Source organism: Herpailurus yagouaroundi, unplaced genomic scaffold (assembly GCF_014898765.1).
Source record: "Herpailurus yagouaroundi ecotype Mexico unplaced genomic scaffold, PumYag 197, whole genome shotgun sequence".
In the NCBI taxonomy this organism is placed as follows: domain Eukaryota; kingdom Metazoa; phylum Chordata; class Mammalia; order Carnivora; family Felidae; genus Herpailurus; species Herpailurus yagouaroundi.
In genome coordinates this window covers 966,557-993,235 of record NW_024412428.1, presented here as the reverse complement: position 1 = coordinate 993,235, position 26,679 = coordinate 966,557, and the positions used below count along the sequence as shown (strand labels likewise).

Below are 26,679 nucleotides of genomic sequence, written 5' to 3'. Positions count from 1 at the left end.
GGTTATTACCAGACCATAAGGTAATTTACTGTTTCTGCTCTTGAAATATGGTAGGAATAGAATATATCTCAGCTTCCTCCTCCTATCCCCTCTTCTAAGATTCAAATGCAATCTCTTCCTTTCATTGTTTCATTTGCAATCTACAGCAAAATATACGGTGGTCTTAATTTCTAGCCTTTTAGAAATTAAAACATTCTAAAGTCTGTTATATTCTAAAGCAGTGTTTTGATTCTGTGTTGGCAGTGACTTATTTGCTGCTAATGGCCTGCTGGGTTACCCACTGTATAGGCCAATTAGCTCAGTTTTATTTCAGTTGATTACATATTATATCTTTAACCTTTAACTTGTCATTACACAAATGTGTGCAAGTAGTCAGAAGGGGAATAGACCAAAATACTACAGATACAACATAAATCTAACACCTCACATGTACAAACACCTCAAAATATTCAACCCACTGACAACAGGTCATTAGAGTTATCTTCTTTCTGAAAATAACACTTAAATTTCACCAAGTCATCACTACGGAAACTTACCTCATTTCTTTATGGACGCTTGGAATTTGATCTAGTGCCATTCGGTAGAATTTAATGGCTTTGGAATAATTTCTTTGCTTTAAATAAATATTTCCCATATTCACTTTCAATCTTCCTAATTAAAAAAATAATGAATATATAATATTCTATTTTCTTAATTTTTTCTCTATTTAAGATGACCTTAATTCATGTTCTTTGAAGTTTTTCTCAAGTTATGAAGCTTCAGACACTACCTAAAATTCTCACTTTAAAATAGTTACACTATTTTCGTATACCTACACACCAATCTTCTGTGAGGAAATGGAACTTAAGACAGATGGAGCCCTGAAAATATGGCTGGAGAACAAGTGATTTACATTGTAAAACTGGAATTGTGTTATTTTGTAAAAAATGGGATTTTAAAATTAAACTCACTAATGCCACACACATTTTAATATATTAAAGAAAATGATATTCTGATATTCTGATAACTTTAATACAACTACCAAAAAATCACACATATATGCTACTAAACTATAGTCTCTGATAAATTTATAAGTGAAAGCATGTTTGATGGGATTGCCCTGGCTCATTCTACCTGTGATGACAGAATATATTTTTTGTTTACTATTAGGCAATCTATCTCATACCAACTGTATTCCTTCATTTGTATTTATGTAGATTATGTAGATTTTCATATAAGTAGTATCTTTAAGTAGGACACTTCTTTATAAACACAAATTTGTTTAGAGCATAGATTATATAAGGAAACATAAAGTGGGGAAATGTAAATTAACACTACAAAAAAACTGTATTTGGGGTGCCTGACTGGCTCAGTCAGTGCAGCACATGACTTTTGATCTTGAGGTTGTGAGTTTGAGCCCCATGTTGGGTGCAGAAATTACTTCGACAAACTCAAAAGAAAAAGAACTATATTTATTGGGCAAACTGACTATACACACCCACCTGCATTGCTAAACATCTTATTTTTCACTATAACTTGGTATGTATTTAGTGCTTCAGCATACATTTCATTCGCTGAATATTGACTGGCCAAGTTGAAAAGAACCTAAGGAAAAAAACAAGGCAAAAAGACACATAATGACCATTTTAGGCCCTTTTGCCTATAATCTTTTAAGAGATTAACATCCTATACCTAACAAAACTAGATGCCTATATCAAGATACTCCACTAGTGAGGAAGTAAAGCATACAGAGAAATATCTTGCATTCCAAATGAACGAGAACATTAATATAAGCATAGCTGTCCTCCAAACTGCACCTTAATTTTCTAAGTATTCTTTCTAATTTAGGTAGTATTTGCCATCCATTAATCTCAGGAAGACCTACAAAGAATAAACATGTATTGTTAATGTTGCTGGTAATAAAGGGAATAAGCAAGGTATTGAGCCAAATTTTCTTCGTAAATAAAAATTAAACATTATGTGGAAATATCTTAAACCTTCGTTTGTGCACTTCTTTATATGCAAAACTGTAAAAAGTATTTCTCTGTATGCCAAATTATAATTTAAGTCACTAAGTTATACAAAATTATTTTCCCACAGGTAAAAAAAATCACTAGAAATTACTCCCCCATCTAAAGATTTCATGAAATTTAAAAATATTAGCTATGGGGCGCCTGGGTGGCGCAGTCGGTTAAGCGTCCTACTTCAGCCAGGTCATGATCTCGCGGTCCGTGGGTTCGAGCCCCGCGTCGGGCTCTGGGCTGATGGCTCAGAGCCTGGAGCCTGTTTCCGATTCTGTGTCTCCCTCTCTCTCTGCCCCTCCCCCGTTCATGCTCTGTCTCTCTCTGTCCCAAAAATAAATAAACGTTGAAAAAAAATAAATAAATAAATAAAATAAATAAATAAAAAATAAAAATATTAGCTATCAAGAACGAACATCTAAAAATTCTTACTCAGTTTCAAATGTCCTTTTTTTCATATGTTTGGCAAATGAACATTTTTCCCACTAAAAATACACCCTTTTAAAATAGTGGTATAAACATCAAGGAAGTCTTTTAAGAATTAAAAAAATCTTGGGGCACCTGGGTGGCTCAGTCAGTTAAGCATCTGACTTCGGCTCAGGTCATGATCTCACGGTTCGTGGGTTCGAGCTCCGCGTCGGGCTCTGTGCTGACAGCCCAGAGTCTGGAGCTTGCTTCAGATTCTGTGTCTCCCTCTCTCTCTCTCTCTCTCTCTCTCTGCCCCTCCCCCATTCACATTCTCTCTCTCTCGCTCTCTCTCAAAAAATAAACATTAAAAAAAATTTTTTTTTAATCTTGTAAGAAATTAGTTTTTGTTGTTTTTCACTACCCTCACAGAACATTGTATTATTTGCCTAGTTGGAAGTTCTTAAGAATCATAGACCAAAAGTCCACATTAAAATCTCATTAAAATAACCACACAAAATACAGAGCATAAATATTAGCAATCTTCCAGAAATAGAGTCATTGGGTGGTAAGCCTGTGGGTACTAAGTTACTAAAAACAACTAATTAACTAAATAAATAAAAAAAAAGATCTTTGCACAAACCTAAGACAAGAGTAAGAGTGCCTCATGAACTTTATAAAGATTATTATTAATCTAACTCTGGGCACCTGAGGTCCAATAAGATTTAAAACACAGGGGAAAAAAAAAACCCTAAAGACAAAAGGAAAAAGACTTTTGGAATCTACAAATCCGAGCCAAAATAATTTCACTCAATAGGTATTTCTCATACTTACTGAGTAAGTTAAATCCAAATTGATATTTTCTGGAGTTGTAACTTGTTCTCGTTGTCTCACCAAGATTCTCTCCTTTCTTCCTGCATCTTTTGCCTTTTCTAAGGCCTGAAATCAAGTTGATACTTTGTCAACTCCTTTAAGCATTCATTATGAGTATTTTATGCATTTGGGAGGTATCTGCACGAAACTGGGATTCCCAGGAGGCCCTGCTGTACTCTTTTGAAAACAAAAGAACCCAGAGTATTTGTTTAAAGTGGAGCTCACCATAATAAAAATTCCCTTCTGCCCTCAAAAGAAGTATGTGACAGATAAAATGGAGAGTTTATTAGCCCCAAGTCAAGTTTCTTTATCACCATCCCTTCCACCACCATTTAGATTTGACAACCTATTTCCTTCCTTTTCCCTCCCAATCCTGAAACTTTGGGTATTTTAATTCCATCTCATGCAAGAGAATAAATGCTACTCAATATTACAACAGATGCTTAGTCTGGCTTTTATATCCTGCTCAGAATGCTAAGAACCTTTTGTTAATTTCCCCTAGAGACAACCACAGACAGATTAACTCACCGTGGGATTTTATTTTAGAGCTAGATAAAAAAGTACCGGTTCTATGAGCAATAAAAACAGCTTTTATATGAATAATTCTTTCTAATGGTATTCATTAATCTAATAACTAAGTCACAGAAATTACATTTATATAGTATGACAATCAAAGTAATGAGAACAAAGCAAATTAAGAGAAAGTATTTAATTTAAAAAAAACACAAAAAAACAGAGTTAGAATTCTGCAAAGCAAACTATGATTTTGCAGCAGTTTACATAGGAAAAAATATTTTAGGGTAGTGAGGCTTTAAATAAGAAAACAGCCCTCAGTACTGCATGTGGACCGTGGTAGCTACGCCTTTCGGTAGGCTGAGTCTAATCCAATAGTCCATCAGGCTGCCAATTTCAATCAATTGATCCATTAGAATTTGGTTTCCTATTGAAATGACCAATATCACAAATTACAAAATCAATCAACTATTTCTGACATCAGAGCTTATGTATGAAGCAGTTGCCTACGTTTTCAAAATAACTGCTTCAGTAAAAACTCTAAGCCAGTCAACAGCAAGACAAACATGTTTATCTGTTCGGGTATCCCCCGCTTTTCAAAAGGTTGCACGACGCCATTCTGCTTTAACAAAAGACCTACATTAGTACCTGTTTTCGCTAACTAAAAGAAACCTGAAGAGGCTTTTGGCTTTTACGAAAAAAAGAAGTGAAGCAAGGTCCGTTTCGCACCAAACCCTTCAGAGGCAATACAGACCCCCAGCAGCGAGAGTAGCCCCCCCACGCTCCCTTCAGGAAGCTACCCTGGGCATCTCAGCATCAAGCCACCAGAGCTCTGACCTGTCTGTGAGCATCTGTGTTTGACCTTGATTTAGTCTGTGCATCGGTTGGCAAGATGTGTCCTAAGGTATCAGAAAAGCCTAAGAGAGGTTAGTTTTGGGGCCTGGGAAAGCTCAAACCATTTTCAGTGTAAATTAATGGCAATCGCTTCCTTGATGCCATTTCGACTTATGAAAGGTTTCGCTCTACTTTCGGATAGTGGGGGAAACCTGTACATGTGCTTGTATTTGTGCATATATAAAAGTACACACACATACATACGCACACTTCATCATCTCGAGTCCTAGGAGTTTATGAACTTACCAATTTTAAGTCTCCACAACTGTTGGCAATACAGCTTTCTTCTACCAATTCATTTACTTTCTTCTCTAATTGTCTAATCTTTTCTTCTGGACTATTAAAGAAAAAGCAGGTGTACTTTGATTCATTCAAGCACTAATAATATATACTAAAATTTAATGTACTTCTAACATTGTTCATTTTGCGCTTTTATAAGAATAGGTCACAGATAAGATAAATGTATAAATAGCGTTAAAAAGCAAATGAACGGTTTTTAGTAATTATATAATGATAACAGCAAAAATAACATATTTTAGTTAATAAAAATACACACTGAGCACAGTAATTAGTAATTTAACACTAAACCAGATGCTTTTCCCTAATTATGTCATTTAATCCTCACAATAACATTTGATATAAATACTATCATTATTCTCATTTTACTGAGAAGGAAACTGAGGTTTAGAAAGTTAAGTATTATGTCCAAAATCACACAGCTAGTTTATAGAGCTAGGATTTAAACCCAAATAAGGTCATTCAAAGACCCATGAGATTACAGTATCATCCCTAAAAGAAAGTGGATCCTTTCTTCAGATCCTATGACAAATGAAAACTTTACCTTAAGGTGAGGAAAACTGAAGCCCCCATAAAAGAGATGATCATGATGATGATTGACTACTACCAGATAGGAATTCTAGAGAATATTTCCAACAATGGGAAGAAGTTTAAAAATCCTGACTCCACTGTAGCAAACACAGTACTCCCAAATAATTTCAAAAATAACACTAATGTCATTTTGCTACCACGGTCATCCAGCAAAATATCACAATACTCTGAAAGCACATTAGTACCTAAATAAAATTTTACTACGAATATTTCCAAATACACGGTAGTTCACTTATTTCTCTACAAATGGACTTTAAAAAAAATACAGGAATCAGTTTAATAGTATAGCTTTGTCTATAGAATCATATTCTTTGGTGGAATCTGACTATAAATTCAGTCAGGTAAGGGCGCCTGGGTGGCTCACTTGCTTAAGTGTCTGACTCAGGTCATGATCTCACAATTTGTGAGTTTGAACAACACGTCAGGCTCTGTGCTGACAGCTCAGAGCCTGTGCCTGCTTCAGATTCTGTGTGTCTCTCTCTCACTCTGCCTCTCCCCTCACGCTCTGTCTCTCTCAAGAATAAACGAACATTAAAAAAATTAAAAATAAAAATAAATTTAGTCAGGTAGGATACAAATTTTATTAGTTTACTAAAAATCTACAAAATTCGGAGCAATGAGCATAAGAGATGTGGTTTTATAAAGGTTACAACGAAGTACAGAACTCTGTTATCTATTCTGAAACACTCTTAATAAATGTCTAATAAATGTTGCTTATAGATTATAAGCCTAAAATATGAAAATAAAAATTTAAAGTGAAAAACCTGTAAGAGAACTGTATGAAGACACTAAAAGTAACTACTCTGTCCTATTAAATGCCAGTAAAATGAACTCTACATGCACACTGCTAGATACCTACTCACACCAGAACCTACCACCAGTCTTCCTCCTTGCATACAGGATCTCAGCTAGTCAACAAGAGGCTCATTCTCTTACCAAACGTTTGGTTCAGTCATGTGCACGTGATGCATTTCTGACCAGTGAGAAATGAAGACAGGTTTACTTGGGGTTGGGGACTCCCGGGAAGATTTTCTTTGCTTTTTAAAAGGAATCCAAGACTGGGAACTTTCTGACTCTAGGCATTATGAACTACATGTAGATTTTGAACTCTCGGGGCTCTTGAGGCATGATAGGATGGGCAAGCTCTTGAAAACGGCCAAGGGAATCACACAGAAGCTGAACCAGGCGTGATGTTACTGAGCGGTGAAATTAACCATACCTAGAAATGCCCTTCCTCCAGACTTCCTATTACACACTAAACCTTCTTATTGTGTGTGTATTTTTTCTGATACGTATTCTGTTGTTGGCAGCTGAAAGGATCCTAAATGACCTGCTATTTGAATAAACTAACATACTTTTATTAGCAAACATGTTGTTATTAACTAGGATATAAAGTGAACATATTTTCTGTAGAGGCTCCTTGTTAGTGAAAAAGAGAAATTGTGTAATTTATTCAACAGCCCAAATACGGAGTTTAAGAGCTACGATTATGGGCTGCTTCCATATCTTGGTTGTTAAAAACAATGCTGCCATAAACATAGGGGTGCTTCTGACCAGAATTTTTTTTTTTTTTAATTTTTTTTTCAATGTTTATTTATTTATTTGGGGCAGAGAGAGACAGAGCATGAATGGGGGAGGGGCAGAGAGAGAGGGAGACACAGAATCGGAAACAGGCTCCAGGCTCTGAGCCATCAGCCCAGAGCCTGACGCGGGGCTCGAACTCACGGACCGCGAGATCGTGACCTGGCTTAAGTTGGACGCTTAACCGACTGCGCCACCCAGGCGCCCCAAGAATTTTTAAAATAACTGAGAATTATGTATTTGGAAAATAAAAATTAAAAATATGCAACAACAACAATAAAACAACAGCATAACGATTTACATACCTATCTTCATTTTTGGCTTCCAAAGGAGGAGCAGGGCCCCTTGACTGACCAAGGGGGTCAAACGCAGAGCCTGAGACACAATTCAAGAGTTCATAGTGAACTTGTGACACAGCGTAATTGAAGAAAACATAAAAACTTGCACAAGTTATTTAATCTACCTATTTATTAAATGCTTTAAGTTACCTATTTATTAAATGGCCAGGACATTTTATTATGCCTATGTAAGTATTTTATGTATCAAGAAATTGGCGAGATTTTTTATATACATAAAACTATGTGAATAAAATGTGAAAACAAAAGTGAGCGAACTCTTGTCAGTGTTCACTTCTCCCCTACAGTAATCTATCCTCTTGTGAGCTCTAAATTATCAATCATGTGAGTAATGACTTGCTATTGGGTTCTTAATTTTCTTTGTTGGTATACTATACATTAATTTTTTCATAATAATTTCATTTTTAAATTATGACTTAACTTACATCTTTAAGCACTGTTTTCACCTACAATTTTTTAACTGAGCTCTAACTTGTATACACTTTTTTAGTTTTTAAAACTAAAAACTAAAAGTATACTAAAAGTATACTAAAAGTATACACTTTTTAGTTTTTAAAAAAATGCACATATTTTAATGTACAATTCAGTACATTTTGACAAATCCCATGCCAGTATAACCACTCTTCCAATTAAGATGCAGAACATTTTCATTACCCCTTTCCTTTTTTAATGGTACCTAAAGAATGACACACCTTACAATCAACGGTATGTCAGGTTTCCTTTAAAACAGTAATAACATTTACACATAGAAAATAACAAAGTGAAAACACCTGAAAAAAAAATGATTAGAAGAGATAATATAACAAACCTCTTACAGCTGCTTTGGTAAAACCAGCTGCTCTCACTGCTGTCATTGGTCTAGTAACTCCATCCTTGGAAGAAAAACAGTCATTTAAAAAGTATTCTTAAATAAGATTTACCTCTTATTTGTAGTTCTGCACAAGCACATACATTAGTCTTAATTTTTAACAGATTTTTTCATTACTACCTGCTTATTCCTCACCTCTGCCTATCCATGTCAGTCCTGTCTCTATTTTGCCTTTCCTCTACAACATTTCAATTCCTTGCTTTAACTGGGCTTACTCCTAGTTTGAAAAGAAATACTCATGGATTTTTATGTAGGATCTCATGTAAGTCATACAGGTTATCAGCTGGCTGCTCCTCTACTTTTGTTGGCCTCCTATATGCCTATGAGAGAAATTTCAGGAATTGTTATAAGTGATAGCATAGGAAAGATGGGACCCAGAGTTACCACACAAGCCAATTATCAGTCCTATGTCCACTCCCCAGTGGGATTTCATTTGAGACCTGAGTAAAGCCAAAGAGATTTTACCTCCAAAGATTTTGAATAGGCCAACCTTCAGCCCATAATTTAAAGAATCCGGGTCATTATGTAAGAAACACTTTCTTTAACATTTTAAAATAATGTAATAAAAAAAGTTGGTAATAATATTCTAAGTCACAAGAGAGGCCCAAAATGAACAAGCACATGACAGAGATACCTGAATAGCCCCTGTCATTGGTCTTCCCATCGATGATGCCAGGGATGTCTTGGACTAGCAAACAGAAAACTAAATTAAAATGGTTCCAAAAAATATCTACATTTAATTTTATAAAAACCAAGTTATAAAAGTTTCCTTCATAACTTTTTTTCCTCATTCTATTGGCAAGTAAACTTAATTTTTTCCATTTATAACCTGAAGATATAAGATTAAACAATAAAAGTCTAAAACAAGCTTCCATGAAGCACAACCCTCAGCCTGAAATACAGCTACACCCCACTGGTCTGCACACTGTCTACGGCGGCTTCCGCACTACAAACACAGAGGCTGGTAATTGCAATAGGGACTATCTGACCCGCAAAGCCTAAATTGCCTGGCTCTTCACGGAAAAGGTTTGCAGTCTCCTGTTCTAAAACACCACCAAAAAAAAAATCAAATTTATGAGTAATACATGCTTAGGCTGATTAATAAGAGCATGTTTCATTTGACACACACTTACATTATGTGTGTGACTGCTTTCCTTATTCATCTAAAGGAACAGTATAAAGTCAAGTTTCCTGGACCTCTAGCTAGGTACTAAAACCATTTTTCTGACCCCTAAGAAATATTATAATAAGGACTAGGAAATGCTATTCCACCTCATTCTTCCATTTTTCTCCCATTCCCCTTTTATTGCATGTATGCTAACATCCAAATTTGGGCAAGACCTAAAAATTTTCCTTTATGGATTTTTATATACCATCTTTCCTCTGAAGATCTCAAATAAAAGACCCAAATATGTGCTTCTGAAGTTTTTTTCAAACTTTATGTTTTTCATGTATTAATTGGTAGGCTTAAAAAATTATAAACATCATTACATTTATATAACACTTAACTCCACATAAAATATGAATGGAATACACGAGACTTGGTAATATTACACAGAAAATGAAAGGAAGTCAGTCAATAAACATAAGGTTTACAAATAAGAAATGATAAGAAAATATTTTCTGATAAATTTACAATCAGAATGACTAGAATAGTAAAAGCTATTAATCAAATTAGACTTTCACAATGTTTGTAACTATCCTAAATGGAAAACATACCTGGGTCATGGACTGAAAAGATGGCCAAAATTATTTAGAAGTGCCTAAAGTCAACTTATGGATGAGAAAAAGCACCTTAAGATTTTTAGCTTAAGAAAACCTACCCCATATCCAGTAGCTACAGGTCTAGTAACTGCTGTGCTTGGTATTTTAGCAGTTATCTTGGGGAGGAAAAAAGACATAATTAATGGAATTCAGATTAAGCTACACAATTGAAAACTAAAAAAGCAATGGGAAATATAGACTCATCAGTAAAGAAGTAGTATATAATATTTAGGATAACTTCCCTTTAATTATCCTAAATATTAAGGGGCCTAGGTATTGTAAAGTATTAAGAGGGAGACTTATTCTAGAATTCATTTTAAAGGAAAAAGGGGGCTTTAGAATGACCTGAGGCACCAACACGAAAGATTAGTATTCATGGTTGTATCTATCATTCATTATGCATACTTATTACTGCCAGCCACTAGGCCTAACAAAATACATACGATTTGGCATCAGAGAATCTGGGTTTGATTCTCAGCTCTCCTACTACCAGCTGTTTTTATTCGTATCTTTATGAACCTAAATTTTCTTATCTCTGAAATAAGGATATCTTGATCACAAGATTATAGTTGGAATCAAATAGGGCCATGTAGGTGGAAATGTTCTATGCATGTTAGTTGTTAAGCATATTTGTTTGAAGTATTTGGTTAAAACATCGTTAGTAGAAGAGCTCTACTTCTGGCTATGATGGACTGTGTTTTAAACAACTTTCCCAATAAGAACAACTAAAAAAGCAGGGGACAAAAATATTTTTAGGAAAAATCAATTTGAATACGTTAGAAAACCAGAAGGAAGTGAAAAATTACAAGGTCCCAAGATAAGGAAAAGGGAAGGCTTGAGAGGTACTCCTGCATTTAAGCCTGCTTTTCTCCAACAGGCATCTGCTCAATTCAGAGGCATGGCTGAGAAGCTGAACACAGCTTTCCACAGACTTACAGGTCTGAAGAGATAAAACACTGGAGCCCTGGTAATCCTCCAGGCTTCAGTCTGTGACCTCTAAAGGCTACACTCTACAATTGAAAAGTAAATGAGAAGTATACTACCTCTCATAAACACCGACGTCCAATTTAGAATCACCCCAAACTTAACTGAATTAGGGTGAGCCAGGACTCCTAGTGCCTCTAGGGCTATATGCAAAAGTAAATTCTCTAATGAAAGATAAGATCATCTAGAGCTGTGCTATCCAACAGAACTTTCCTATAGTGATGAAAATGTTCTATATCTGCCCTGTCTGATAAGATAGCTATTAGCCACACGTGGCTGTTGAGCATTTGAAATGTGTTTGGTATAATAAGGATCTGAATTTTTACATTTTATTTTAAATCATTTAAATGTAAATAGCCACATGTAGCTAGTAGTTATCATACTGGACAGCTCAGACATACGGCCTTGAATTATCTCTGAATTTTTTCATTTACACTGCCTGGCACTGAATCAAAAACAACCAGACAGGGGAGCCTGGCTGGCTGAGTCAGTAGAGTGTGCAGCTCTCAGGGTTGTAAGTTTAAGCCCTGTGTTAGATATAGAGACTACTTAAAAATAAAATCTTAAAAACAACAACAAAAAACAACCAGACTTACAGGAGGCAAGACTACCTAACTAAAAGCCAAGAGAACAAAAGAACAAAAACTCAGAAAAGGATATATATAATGGAAATGTCAGATACAGACTTTAACATAACTATGCTTCTTAATATGATCAATGAATTAAAAGATAAGACACAATTTCAGCAGAGAATTGGAAACTATAAAAAAGGAATAAATAGAAATTACAGAACTGAAAAATTGCTAAAAAATGTAAAATTCTGGCATTGTCTAGGAAGTAGTAAAATACAAAGTTATACTAGACTTTAATAATTTGAAGACAAGTAGTGTAATCTTTAGGAAAACACTAAAAGAATGGTTAAAGAATGTAAATTCCCAAGATAACATTGGGGGGAAATGGAATAATAAAAAAAAACAAAAGAAGGCAAGAAATGAGAGAGATGATATATAAGAGAGGCAGGAAAAAACAAAAAGCAAATAAAACAATAAATTAAAACCAAATCAGTAATTTCATTAAATATAAATGGACTAAATACTTCACTAAAAGACTAAGATTCTCAGACTGCATTTCAAAAACAGAACTCAGTTACATTCTGCTAACGAGAAATACATCTTAAATATATGGATGGAAAAGTTGAAAGCAAAGAGATGGGAAAGACATATCATGCAAATGCTAGATAAAAGAGAGCTTGAGTAGCCATATTAATATCTGGCAAAAGAGACAAACAGTATTACTAGAGATAGGACATTTCAAAAACAATAAAAGGCTCAATTTATACTGAAAATATAATAATTCTAAATATTTTTTCTCCAAATAAAGCAAAACCCTAAAAAAAGAAATAAATCCACATATGGTAAATTTTGACATCTTTCTAATGAACCAGTAGCCTCCCCAACCCAAAAAATCAGTAAAAATACAGAACTCTTAAACAAAATCATTAACAAACTTGATCTGACATATCTTAGAAAATGCTGAAAAGAAAGGATATGGGTCTCAGCAATTTTTTCCATGAGAACAAACTGAAGGAAAGAGACTATTATTCTTTTAACTACTTACTAATGACTAAATCCATGTTTTTTTTTTTTAAGTATAAGACTGATCTCTTCCGATACAGTAGATTCAACAGTCTCTTCCTTCATTTGCTTTACACCCTCATCTGCAATGCCTTTCCTCCCATATCTTAAGATCAATCTTAATTGTACATACCCTTTAATATTCAACTGTAAATTTATTTTATTTTTTTTTTCAACGTTTATTTATTTTTGGGACAGAGAGAGACAGAGCATGAACGGGCAAGGGGCAGAGAGAGAGGGAGACACAGAATCGGAAACAGGATCCAGGCTCTGAGCCATCAGCCCAGAGCCCGACGCGGGGCTCGAACTCACGGACCGTGAGATCGTGACCTGGTTGAAGTCGGACGCTTAACGGACTGCGCCACCCAGTAGCCCCTGTAAATTTAAATTCTAAGCATCCTTGTCTGATTGTCCCAACTAGTGACAAGTAATGTCTTTGACATCCCATAGCAATTTGCACTTTTTTTTGTACAATGCTGATTACATTATGCTTTGAACATATGTATCCATTTTATTTCCCTCCCTAAGATTATAAAGTCCTTTGGAGCTAGTTAGAATTTTATCCCACGAGTAAACTAATACCTTTCACATAGAAGTTATACAATTTCTCTCTGTTTAACATAATAAGTAGACTGTGATGAAAATACCATTCAATAGGAGGTCAAGAGACTTAAGCTCTAACCCAGCTATGGCTAGCTGTGAGACTTTTGGCCTCTCTAGGCTTCAGTTTTCTCATCTATAAAATAAGGATCCCTAACGTCACTTCTAAACATCACTGAAAGGCCAGCATGGTAAAATTATCACTTGATGTCTGATACCTGAAATCACTAAACTGAAGAAAATGTTTGCTTATTTACTAAGTCATGGAATAAAGACTTATGAAGCAGCTACAGTAGCAAAGAAAAGAACACTGTATAAGACAGTCAGCTTCTTCAAAAAGCTTATAGCCTAGTCATTAGCTTACTGAAAGAACATATGATTTTTCTTTCCGTGATGAAGGTAACCTTAAAATTAAAACACTGATTATGAAATGTGTAGTCAAGAATTAATTTTATCCAAGGAGAGGTCTGGCTCTGCTCTTGGCTACTGGGAGTGATCTCTAAGCCCTTGGAATGTCCTGCCTGATATGTATTTCTTTGTTTGCCTAGGGGCTTTGGCCACCAGAAAACTGAACAATGTGATTTATGATGGGAGCTTTGAGACAACACAATATCAGTTTTAACTTCCAGAGGTATTAGTCCAAATTTCCAGAAGGGGCTGGAGACTAAACGTCAGACATGTTAACAATATGTGATAGAGTCCCAGTAAAAACCCTGGATACCAACGTTGTGAGTGGTCTTCCCTAGTTAGCAATATTCTTTCCGTAAGTACTGTCATCACACAGATTGGCCAGGAGGAGTTAATGTCATGCAGGATTCCACACGAAAAGAATAACCAGATGTTCTACGTTTCGATCCCCCAGCCTCTGTCCTATATGTCACTTTCCTTTGCAGATTTTAACTGTATCCTTCCCCTGTAATAAGTCATGAGTATAATAGCCTTCAGTGAGTTCTGTGAGCCCTTTCAAAGAATAATTGAACCTGAAGGTGGTTTTGGGAATCCCCTAAACTTGCAGTTGGTATCAGAAATGAGAATTGTCCAGGGATGGCTGGGTGGCTCAATCAGTTAAGCATCTGACTCGATTTCAGCTCAGGTCATGATCTCATGGTTCATTAGATCAAGCCCTGTGTCAGGTTCTGTGCTGACCACGGGGAGCCTGCTTGGGATTCACACTTTCTCTCTCTCTCTGCCCCTTTCCCTCCTGAACGCTTTCTTTTAAAAAAAATTTTTTTTTTCAACGTTTATTTATTTTTGGGACAGAGAGAGACAGAGCATGAACGGGGGAGGGGCAGAGAGAGAGGGAGACACAGAATCGGAAACAGGCTCCAGGCTCTGAGCCATCAGCCCAGAGCCCGACGCGGGGCTCGAACTCACGGACCGTGAGATCGTGACCTGGCTGAAGTCGGATGCTCAACCGACTGCCCACCCAGGCGCCCCTCCTGAACGCTTTCTTTCTCACTCTCAAAATAAATAAATAAATAAACTTGAGAAAAAAAAAAAAGTGAAAATAGTCTTGTGGAGTACACAGTCCTTTGTGTCCTCTAACTGTATAGTTGCCAAACCTCATTGCAGGGAACTACACTAAATTCACTTACATAAATGTGATGGGAAAGCTACTCACAAGATAATTTCCACTGTAAGTGGTTGTTTAATACTGATAACTTATTTTTGCTAAATAATACACATGACAGAGAGGAAAGAGAGAAAGTAACACAGTGAGGCAAGGTGAAAGCAAAAGGACACTTCATGTAAAGCAGAGAGGGTGGGGGCGCCTGGGTGGCGCAGTCGGTTAAGCGTCCGACTTCAGCCAGGTCACGATCTCGCGGTCCGTGAGTTCGAGCCCCGCGTCGGGCTCTGGGCTGGTGGCTCGGAGCCTGGAGCCTGTTTCTGATTCTGTGTCTCCCTCTCTCTCTGCCCCTCCCCCGTTCATGCTCTGTCTCTCTCTGTCCCAAAAATAAATAAAAAAACGTTGAAAAAAAAAATTAAAAAAAAAAAAGCAGAGAGGGTGCTATACATCAGAGTTTCTCAACTTTGGTACTACTGACCTTTCACCACATAATTTTTATGGGGGGGGGGTACCCTGTGAATTATATAATGTTTAGCAGCATCTCTGCCTGCTACCCAGTAGATGCCAGTGGCACTCACCCAAGTTGTTACGACCAAAAATATCTCCAGGCCAAATGTCCCTTGGGACAGTTGTAGAGGAGGACTGAGATCCACTGCTATATAGTAGTGAGCAAGTGGGGAAGAGTAGTTCAAAAAAAGGAATATTAGACATAGAACATTAGGGGTAGAACTTTCTGTTCTTTGCTATTTTACTTTGTGCCAACCTTGTTTATTTTCAACTACAAAAAAAAGCTTGACAGATTTCATGCACTGCAGAAGGCCAGATGCCTATGCTTTGCATGACACATAAACTTTAATAATACTATTGAAAAAATCACTCTAGCAATTTATGCATTGGTAAAACATTAATTAAGTAACTGAAGGGCATTAATCCAAGGAAGGAGTAATTTGTAAACTAAGCGCCAGTGTTTTGGAGGATCAATATTTATGTAACTTTAAAAATCAGAAAGGCAAATATTTTTTAAACAATGAGTATTTTAGGTAAATATATTCCAATGCCTTACATAACTAATAATATTTATATTCTCAAGAGTATAAAGAAACTTTTTGATCTAAAATACTTTAAAATTCACTTACTGGATATACTGAAAGCTACAAAACACTGCAGAAAGAAATTAAAGAAGACACAAATAAAAAAGTCATCCCACGCTGAAGGACTAGAAAACTTAATTATTGTTATGATGTCAATACTACTCAAAGCAGTCTACAGATTCAATGCAATTGCTACCAAAATATCAATGCCCATTTTTTAAGAAATAGAAAATTCATCCTGAAATTCATTTGATTACAAAGCTACTATATGTAAACAGTGTGGTGCTGGCATAAACACAAACAGACCAATGGGACAGAATAAAAACTGCAGGAAAAAAACCTTCCATATGGTCAAGTGATCTTCCATAAGCGTGCAAAGACCACATAATAGGGAAAGGTCAGTCTCTCCAACATATGGTGCTGGGAAAGCTGTATATCTGCTTGCAAAAGGATGAAATTAGAGCCGACACACAAGAAATTAACTCAAAATGGATTAAAGGTCTAAATATAAAACCTAAAACTACAAAACTCCCAGAAAGCATAGTGGAAAAATTTCATAACGTTGGACAGAGCAATGATTTGTTGGAATTGATGCCCAAAGTACAGGCAACAAAAGTGAAGCTATAAAAATGGGGCTACATCAAACTTAAAAAAAGTGCGTGCGTCAAAGGACATAATCAACAGGACGCAAAGGCAAACTACAAAATGGGAGACAATAATATGCAAATCATATATCTGATAAGGGGTTAATATCCAGAATATATCAACACCTACAACTCAACACCAAAAAAATCAGGATAGCCCAGTTAAAAAATGGGCAAAGGACTTGAAGAGACATCTCCTCAAAGATGATATACAAATGGCCAAGAAGCCTACAAAAAGATACTCAACATCACTAATCATAGGAGAAATGAAATCAAAATCAAGAATCACTGCATGCCCATTAAAACTGCTACCATCAAAACAATAGAAAGTAAGTGTTCGTGAGGATGCAGAGAAACTGGAACCCTGTTACTGTTAGCAGGATTATAAAATGGTGCAACTGCTGTGGAAACAGTATGGAGGTTCCTCAAAACATTCAAAATAGAATTACTGTGGGACGCAGCAATCCGACTTCTGGGTATACATCCGAAGAACCAAAAAGAGGGTTGCAAAGACACATCTGCCTACCTATGTTGACAGCAGCACCATTCATAAGAGCCCAGAGGTAGGAGTACCCACGTGTTCATGGAACACAGTACGATACACACACGCAGGATTATTAGCCTTAAAAAGGAAGGAAATCCTGTCACATCCTACAACACAGATGAACCTTGAAGACATCATGCTAAGCGAACCAAGCCAGTCACAAAAAAGACAAGGACTGCAGAATTCCACTTGTACGAGGTACCTAGAGCAGTCGAATTCCTAAAGGCAGAAGGTAGAAAGACAGCTGCCGCAGGCTAGAGGGAGAATGCACAGTTCTGCTTAATCGGTATAGAGCTTCCGTGTGGGGCGATAAAAAACTCCTGGAGATCTGTCTCACAAGAATGAGAATATATTTAACATACTGAACCATGATTTAAAAATGGTTACGAAGGGGAGGGATTCAGGAAGACGGTGGCAGAGTAAGAGGACCCTAGGCTCACTTTGTCCCACAAACACAAGATAACTGTCAAATCATCCTAAATACTCCAGAAACTGACCTGAAAACTAGCAGAACAAGCTCCACAACTAAAGGTAGGGAAGAGGCCACATCAAAGAAGGCAGAAGTGTGGAGATGCAGTTTGGGAGAGAAAGGGAGGCTGGAGGCATGGAGGGACAGTGGTCACTGCTGTGGGAAAGGAGCTGTGGGGGCAGAGAAGGGTAAGAGACAGACTAACACAGAGGGGAGTGCTTGGGGAAAACGAATTCCCATAGAAATTGGCTTGGAAAGCAAGAAGGGCCAAATTTCATGACTTCTGGCAGCAGCAGGGCTTAAAGCCTGGAGTCTTAAAAGTTAGCAGGCTTGGCTAGGATAGAGCCGGGAGGACACTGCGCTGTTCTTGGAGAGAAGGCGGGTAAACAACCTGTGGACGCAAGGCATGGAAAGAGTGACCTGAAGAGTGCCTGGGGCACACAGTGGGGAGGTTATTCGGTCATCTCAGAGTGTACTCCAGAGAGACAGTGCTCACAGAGAGACCCTTCTGGGAACAAATAAACCGGCTGTTGCCATTTCCTTCCCTAGCCCGTTGGCATAAACATAGGGCCACCTGTAGGAACCAGCACAGCACAGACATTTGCTACTTAACGTTCCTACACTAAGCCTTGCCCCCCACACTCCTGTAAAACTGCATTTCGTAGTCAGGCTGTGTAAGATGCATCACCACAGACCCCTCCCCCCAGAAGACTGGCCCAAACCCCTGTCAACACTCCCTGATGTCCCTGGTCTCCCAACCAGGGAGTTTCTTTTTGTCTTTTTGTTTTTTTTAATAGCTATAATTCCATTTAATCCTTAGTTTACACTCAAATTTAAAGCAGGGACAAAGACCAATAGTGCCATTTTATAAGGGTATGAGTGACACCAAAAAGTTAAGAAATTTGGCCAAACTTAAACAGTCGGTAAATTGGATAAGTCCCTGTTCTCCTGACCCCCACCCCAGCATTCTTTCCATTATGCCAGCCCTTATCCTTAGTAGTTCTAGTCTTTCTTTTTAATTGAGGTATAATTGACATATAACATCACATACGTTTCAAGAGTACAACATGACAATATATATTTGTATATACTGATAACTACCATCAGCCTGGTTAGCATTCCTCACCAAACATAGTTACAAAACATTTTTTTTCTTGGGATGAAAATGTTTAAGATCTAGAACAATATTAATTCTGAAGATTAGGTTTGGTTGCAAGTGATAGGAAAACCAAAAAAGTAGTGGTTTAAACAAGACAGAATTGGATAATTTCTTCACTATCCTCAATACCTGGCTTTTCAAGATGACTGCTCAGGTTCCAGTCATGTTCCAGCCAACAGTAAGGAAGATGAGGGACAGAACACATTTTTCCCCTTTAAGGACATTTCCTAGAAATCATACTGGACACATTTGCTAAATTCCATTGGTCAGAATTTAATGACATGCCCTTAGTTAGCTTCAAGGGGGGGCTAGAACCAACCAGGGAGTTTTGCAGAATCTCGATTCCAGCCATGGTAGTGTCAGGTCTCACTTTAGAAACAGAGCAGAGCACCCCTTGTTAAAACTCGTGACATTCAGGCCAGGGACAAAAACTGACCTCAAAAGGCAAAGAGAGCCTCTGTAAATGGCTGGTGTGAAGGATAAAGCAGCCAGGACACAACAGAAGTGCACACATCACACACTGGAAACACTTCCAGAAGTGTCCGGGTCTGGGGAACAAGGGAAGCTACACAGCAAGGCATTACAGGACCTCTTCTTTGTAAGGTCATTACCCTCAAGAATAGGAGACATAGCTGACGTTCCTAACACAGAGAAACAGGCACAGAGACTTAGACAAAATGAAAACACAGAGGAATTCATCTCGAATAAAAGAACAGAACAAGGCCATGGCCAGAGATCTAAGCAAAACAGATATAAGTCATATGCTTGACAGAGAATTTAAAGCAATGATCATAAAGATACTCAACTGGGCTTCAGAAAAGGGTATAAGAAATGAATGAGACCCTTAACATGAGATAAAAAATTACACACCGGAGATAAAAGGTACAATAAATGAGGGGCACCTGGGTGGCTCGGTCGGTTACGCATCTGACTTTGGCTCAAGTCATGATCTTGCAGTTCACAGGTTTGAGCCCCGCATCAGGCTCTGTGCTGACAGTTTAGAGCCTGGAGCCTGCTTCGGATTCTGTGTCTCCCTCTCTCTCTGTCCCTACCCCCCCCCCCCCCCCCCCCCCCACCGGCCCCCTCTCCCCGCTCGTACTCTGTCTCTCTCTCTAAAATAAACATTAAAAAAAATTATTTTTTAAGGTACAATAAATGAAGTGAGAAACACGTTTGATAGAAGGAACAGCAGACTGGAAGAAGTACAGAAAATAAATTAATGACCTAGAAGACAAAGTAGTAGAAAGTAATCAAGCCAAACAAAAGAGAGAAAAAAGAATGATGCAAAACAATAAGAGACTTAAGGAGCTCAGTGACTCCACTAAACATAACATTTGTATTAAAGGAGTCCCACAGGAAGAAGAAAGTAAAAAGGGGGCAGAAAATTTACCTGAAGAAATAAAGCAGAAAGTTTCCCTAATTTGGGGAAGGAACCAGATATCCAGATCCAAGAGGCATGGAAAACCCCCATCAAAACTGACAAAAGCAGACCCACACCAAAACATATTGTAATCAAGATGGCACATATAGTGATAAAGAAAAAATATTAAAGGCCGCGAACAAAGACAATAACTTACAAGGGAAAACCAATTAGGCTAGCTAGAGATTTTTCAGAAGACACTTTCCAAGCCAGAAGGGAGTGGCATGATATAGTCAAAATGCTGGACGGGAAAAACCTGCAGCCAAGAATACTCTATCCAGCAAGGCTATCATTCAGAATAGGAGAAGAGATAAAGAGTTTCCCAAACAAAACTAAACGAGCCGATGACCACTAAACCAACCCTGCAAGAAATACTAATGGGACCTCTTTGAGTGGAAAGGAAAAACAAAAGGCAACAGAAAGAAATTAGAAAACACAAAAGCAGTAAAAATGAGCATTTCTATAAAAAATCAGTCAAAGAACTCACAAAATAAAAGGATGTAAACTATGAACGATATACTTAAAACGTGTAAAGGGCAGAAGTAAAGAATGGATTCAAACCCAAATGATCAACAACTTAATATAGACTGCTATACACAGAAAAGGTTATATACAAACCTAATGAAAAGAAATAAGAGAAAGAAATCCCAATATATCACTAAAGAAAACCAGTAAGCCACGAAAGAGAGGAAGATAAATGATCAGAGAAAATCCTCAGAAACAATCACAAAACAAGTAATAAAATGGCAGTACATACATATCTATCAAGAATTACTTTGCATGTAAATGGACTAAACACTCCAATCAAAAGACACAGGGTGTCAGAATGGATTAAAAAAAAAAACAAGACCCATCTACATGGTGCCTACAAGAGACTCATTTTAGACCTAAAGCCACCTGCAGATTGAAAGTGAGGTGATGAAGAAACATCTATCATGCAAATGGATGTCAAAAGAAAGCCAGAGTAGCAATGGCTTATATCAGATAAACTAGACTTTAAAACAAAGACTATAACAAGAGACAAAGAAGGACGCTATCTAATAATAAAGGGGACAATCTAAAAGAAGATACAACAATTGTAAATATTTATGCACCCAAATGGAGGCACCCAAATACATAAAATAATAACAAACATAAAGGAACTCATCAATAATAATACAATAATATTAAAGGACTTCACATAAATGGGTAGGTTATATAAACAGAAAATCAACAAGAAAACAATGGCTTTGAATGACTGACTAGAACAGATGGATTTAACAGATATATTCAGAACATTCCATCCTAAACAGCAGAGTACACATTCTTTTCAAGTATACACAGAACATTCTCCAAAACAGATCATGTATTAGGCTACAAAAGAGGTCTCAACCAATTCAAGAAGAGTGAAGTCTTCCATGCACCTTCTCTGACCACAATGCTACAAAACTCGAAGTCAACCACAAGAAAAAATCTGGAAAGACCATAAATACATGGAGGTTATATAAACAATGAATGGGTCAACCAGGCCATAAAAGAAGAAATAAAAAAGTACGTGGAAACAAATGAAATGAAAACACAAGGGTCCAAAACCTTTGGGGTGTAGCAAAAGCAGTTCTTTTCAAAAAGAACTTTCTTTCTCAAAAGCAGAAGCAAGTAAAATCTCAAATAAACAACCTAACCTTACACCTAAAGGAACTAGGAAAAGTACAATAAAGAATAAACCAGCAGAAGGAAGGAATAATAAAGATTAGAACGGAAATAAATGATACAGAAACTAAAAAAACAATAGATCAGATCAATGAAACCATAGCAGGCTTATAAAGAAAAAAAGAGAAAGGACTCAAATCAATAAAATCACAAATGAGAGAGGAGAAATAACAACCAACACCACAGAAATACAATTATAAGAGAATATTATGAAAAGATATATGTCAATAAATTGGACAATCTAAGAGAAATTCCTAGGAACATGTAAGTTACCAAAACTGAAAACAGTCAGAAATAGAAAATTTGAATAGACCAATAACCAGCCAAGAAAAAACTCCCAACAAACAGAACTCCAGGACTAAGTGGCTTCACACGCAAAATCTACCATATATTTAAAACACAAGCTATTCCAAAAAATAGAACCAGAAGGATAAACTTCCAAATTCATTCTATGAGGTCAGCATTATCCTGATTCTAAAAGCAGATAAAGGCAACACTAAAAGAGAGAACTACGGGCCAATATCTCTGACGAACATAAATGCGAAAGTACTCAACAAAATAGTAGCAAACTGAATCCAATAATACATTTAAACTACACCTGATCTTAGCCAAAAGGCCGAGAAGCAATCCAATAATACATTTAAAATAACCAGCCACAACAATCAAGTGGGACTTATTCCCGAGTTGCAAGAGTGGTCCAATATTTGCAAGTCAGTCAGCATGATACATCACATTAATAAGAGAAAGTATAAAAACCATATGATCATTTCAATAGATGCAGAAAAAGAATTTGACAGAGTACAACATCCATTCATGACAAAAGCCCTCAACAAAGTAGGTTTAGAGGCAACAAACCTCAATGTAATAAAGGCCACATATGAAAAACCCACAGCCTAACATCATCCTAAATGCGGGAAAACTGAGAGCTTTTCCTCTACAGTAGGAATAAGACAGGGATGTCCACTCTCACCACTTTTATTTAACATAGTACTGGAAATCCTAGCCACAGCAAACAGAAAAGAGAAAGAAATAAAAGGTGTCCAAATCAGCAAAGAAGAAGTAAAACTTTTACTATCTGCAGATGACATGATACTCTATGTACAAAACCCAAAAGACCACCAAAAAAACTGCTAGAACTGATAAACAAATCAGTAAAGTCACAGGCCACAAAATCAACATACAAAAATGTGTTGTTTCTAACTACCCATAATGAAACATCAGAAAGACAAATTAAGGAACTAATCCCATTTACAATTACACCAAAAATAATAAGATGCCTAGGAATAAACCTAACGAAAGTGGTGAGAGACCTGTACTCTGAAAACTGTAAAACACTGAGGAAAGAAACTGAAGACGACACAAAGAAATGGAAAGACATTCCATGCTCATGGCTTGGAAGCATAAATATTGTTGAAATGTCTATATGACCCAAAGTAATCTACCCATGTAATGCAAACCCTATCAAAATACCAACAGCATTTTTCATAGAACTAAACCAAACAACCCTAAAATTTGTATGCAAGTACCAAAGACTCCAAACAGTCAAGGTAATCCTGAAAAAGAAAAGGAAAGCTGGATGCACCACAATTCTAGACATGAAGTTATATTATAATGCTGCTGTAATCAAAACAGTATGGTACGGGCACAAAAATATACACATAGACCAGTGGAACAGAATAGAAAACCCAGAAACGAGCTCACAACTATATGATCAATTCATCTTCAACAGAGCAGGAAAGAATAGCCAATGGGAAAAAGACTGTCTGTTCAACAAACGGTGTTGGGAAAACTGGACAACCACATGCAAAAGAATGAAACTGGAACATCCTCTTTCACCATACACAAAAATAAACTCAAAATGGATTAAGGACCTAAATGTTGAGACCTGAAACCCTAAAAGTCCTTGAAGAAAACATAGGCAGTTATTTTCTCTGGCATCAGCCATAGCAACTTTTTTTCTAGATAGGTCTCCTGAGGCAAAGGAAATTAAAGCAAAAATAAACTGTTGGGACTTCATCAAAATAAAAAGCTTCAGCAGGGTGCCTGGGTGGCTCAGCTGGTTGAGCCTCTGACTTCAGCTCAGGGCATGATCTCGCAGTTCGTGAGTTCAAGCCCCACATCGGGCTCTTCACTCTCAGTGCAGAGTCTGCTTGGGACACTCTCTCTCTCTCTGCCTCTCCCCTGCTCTCTCTCTCAAAAATAAATAAACAAACATTAAAAAAAAAAAGCTTCTGCATAGCAAAGGAAACAATCTAAAAAATTAAAGGCAACCTATGGAATGGGAGAAAATATTTGCAAATGTTTTATCAAATAAAGGATTAGTATCCAAAATATGTAAAGAACTTATAAAACTCAACACCCATACAACAAACAATCCAGTTAAAAAATAGGCAGAAGATATGAATAGACATTTTTACGAAGAAGACATCCAGATGGCCAACAGACACATGAAAAGATGCTCATCGTCACTTACCATCAGGGAAATGCAAATCAAAACTACAATGAGCTATCACCTCACACCTGTCAGAATGGCTCAAATCACCAACCCCAGAAACAACAGGTGTGGGCAAAGATGTGCAGAAAAAGGAACTCTCTTGCATTGTTGGTGGGAAGGCAAACTGGTACAATCACTGTGGAAAACAGTATGGAGGTTCCTCAGAAAGTTAAAAATAGAACCACTCTATGATCCAGCAATGGCACTACTGAGTATTTACCCAAAGGATACAAAAACACTAATTCAAAGGGATACACGCACTCCTTTGTTTATAGTAGCATCATTTACAATAGCCAAATTACAGAAGCAGCCCAAGTATCCATCGACTGATGAATGGATTAAAGATGCAGTGTGTGGGGGTGTGTGTGTGTGTATGTATACATACATATATGTATCTATATGTATATTTATATGTATATAATAGAATATTGGAATGAAATCTTTCTATTTGCAAAGACATGGATGGAGCTAGAGAATAAAATGCTATCTGAAATAAGTCAGTCAGAGAAAGACAAATACCGTAGGATTTCACTCATATGTGGAATTGAAGAAATAAAAGAGCAAAGGGAAAAAAAGAGAAAACTCAAGAAACAGTCTCTTAGCTATAGAGAACAAACTGATGGTGACCAGGGAGGGGGGAGGGCGGGAGGGAAGGTAAGGGGACGGGATCAATAGGCGACAGGGATTAAGGAGTACACTTGCTGTGATGAGCACCAGGTGATGTACAGAATTGTTGATTCACTGTATTGTATGTCTGAAACTAATATAACACTGTTAACTAACTGGAATTTAAAAATAAGATAAAATAAATAAAAATGGTTACGATGGCTAAGTTTATGTCATGTATTTTTTACCACAACAAAAAACGTGCACTTACTGGAGGTCTTCTGCCATGACTAGTTCTCACGGCTTCCTGAAAAGCTGTGTCGTTCTCTAATTCCTAAAGTGAAAAGGCAAATTTAACATTCAACGTGAAGTGAGAATTGAAAACAATAATACGTTTAATGTCTTCTGTTTGGTATTCATGATCCTCTATGATTCAATTTACCCCAACTGCTGACATCCAGGTAGTGGCTCAAGGACTCCTGTCCTCAAAGCTCCCCCATAACACTACCCAAAATATAAGGTTCCTTCCTTTTCTAGGAAGGGGAGTATTTGGTAATGTCAGTCAACTTTAAGGGTATTTTACTGGCCACTGTTTAAATGTGTGGTATCATTATGCCTGGTGAAAAGATCAAGTACACAAGGATATGGCCTTTCTTCTGTTCCTTTCTTCCAAGTAGCTGGAACAGTAAGAATTGAGAGCTGCAACTCTTCCTCTCCCTTCCTCTCTGTCCTCTCTCCCTCCCTTCTATCCTTCCATATGCTGGGACCACGGCTACCAGCCCCAGGTGAAAACACCGCAGGACATTTCATTTCACTGGAGGAGTGAAGTCTGGAATTCAGACTGGAGCTAAGAAAAGCTTCCCCGTGGAAAAGCTCCATGGGGTCCAACCTGCTGTGCCATTTGGAACCAAAATCCTTAGCTGAAATGAAATGTCACTGTGCTTTGCTGCTTCCGGCCTATACTTCTATTCTTCATCAGGAAACGTGAGGAAGGTAATATTAGTCAAGAGCAAGATACAAATGTTCCTGGGTTTCCAGGACAAAGGTCGTTTCTTGACTCTCTCAAAAGCACCCAATCTTAGCAACTACCAACCTTCTAACCAGCCTTTATCTCCTATTCCTTCACCAACACAAAATCTGGCTGTAAGCCTTCCCATACATCTTATGGGCAATTGTCAGACTTGCCTCTGATTTATTTCAATCTATGTCCCACAAAAATATACTTGCTGATGATTAAAAAAAAATACAATAAATCAAAAAACAATCACTATTGATCAACTTCTAAAAACTCTGCAAACAATTAAAGTAAAAATGTTTATATAACCAGATGCTAATGTGATGCACTTTAAACATGATTTTATTATGTCTAAACCTTCTTTAATTTTTACCTTAAATAATCTTTATAACCTTCCACATCAATTACAGAAATTTAATAAGTACACAATTCTCAGTTGGCCATGGAAACTAGGCAACTTTCATATGAAGTATAAAGGTAACCCTCAGCATCATTAATTATACGATTCTGGTGGATTCTTTAGGAAAAGGAAGTCTTCCAATATTCCTATACAATTAGTAAAATTTGATTAATCAATTCAATGAATTCTAACTGACAAACTAAAATTGTCAACAAACTCTC

At 37.0% G+C, this 26,679-nt stretch overlaps 1 protein-coding gene across 7 annotated transcripts in view; it reads right to left on the bottom strand.

Moving 5' to 3' along the window:
- The window catches only part of IFT88 (intraflagellar transport 88), a 134,310-nt gene that overhangs the window by 98,696 nt on the left and 8,935 nt on the right, over positions 1 to 26,679 (bottom strand). For 2 of the 7 annotated variants that reach the window (XM_040447981.1, XM_040447985.1), the window contains 9 exons: positions 25,315 to 25,377; positions 10,202 to 10,258; positions 9,013 to 9,066; positions 8,319 to 8,382; positions 7,460 to 7,529; positions 4,932 to 5,022; positions 3,240 to 3,344; positions 1,482 to 1,584; positions 537 to 651 (listed from right to left, as the gene is read on the bottom strand). In XM_040447981.1, the coding sequence (XP_040303915.1) occupies positions 537 to 651; positions 1,482 to 1,584; positions 3,240 to 3,344; positions 4,932 to 5,022; positions 7,460 to 7,529; positions 8,319 to 8,382; positions 9,013 to 9,066; positions 10,202 to 10,258; positions 25,315 to 25,377 (722 nt within the window). The remainder of the gene's footprint in view (positions 1 to 536; positions 652 to 1,481; positions 1,585 to 3,239; positions 3,345 to 4,931; positions 5,023 to 7,459; positions 7,530 to 8,318; positions 8,383 to 9,012; positions 9,067 to 10,201; positions 10,259 to 25,314; positions 25,378 to 26,679) is intronic. The other 5 variants (XM_040447982.1, XM_040447986.1, XM_040447983.1 and 2 more) reach the window with 4 other exon arrangements.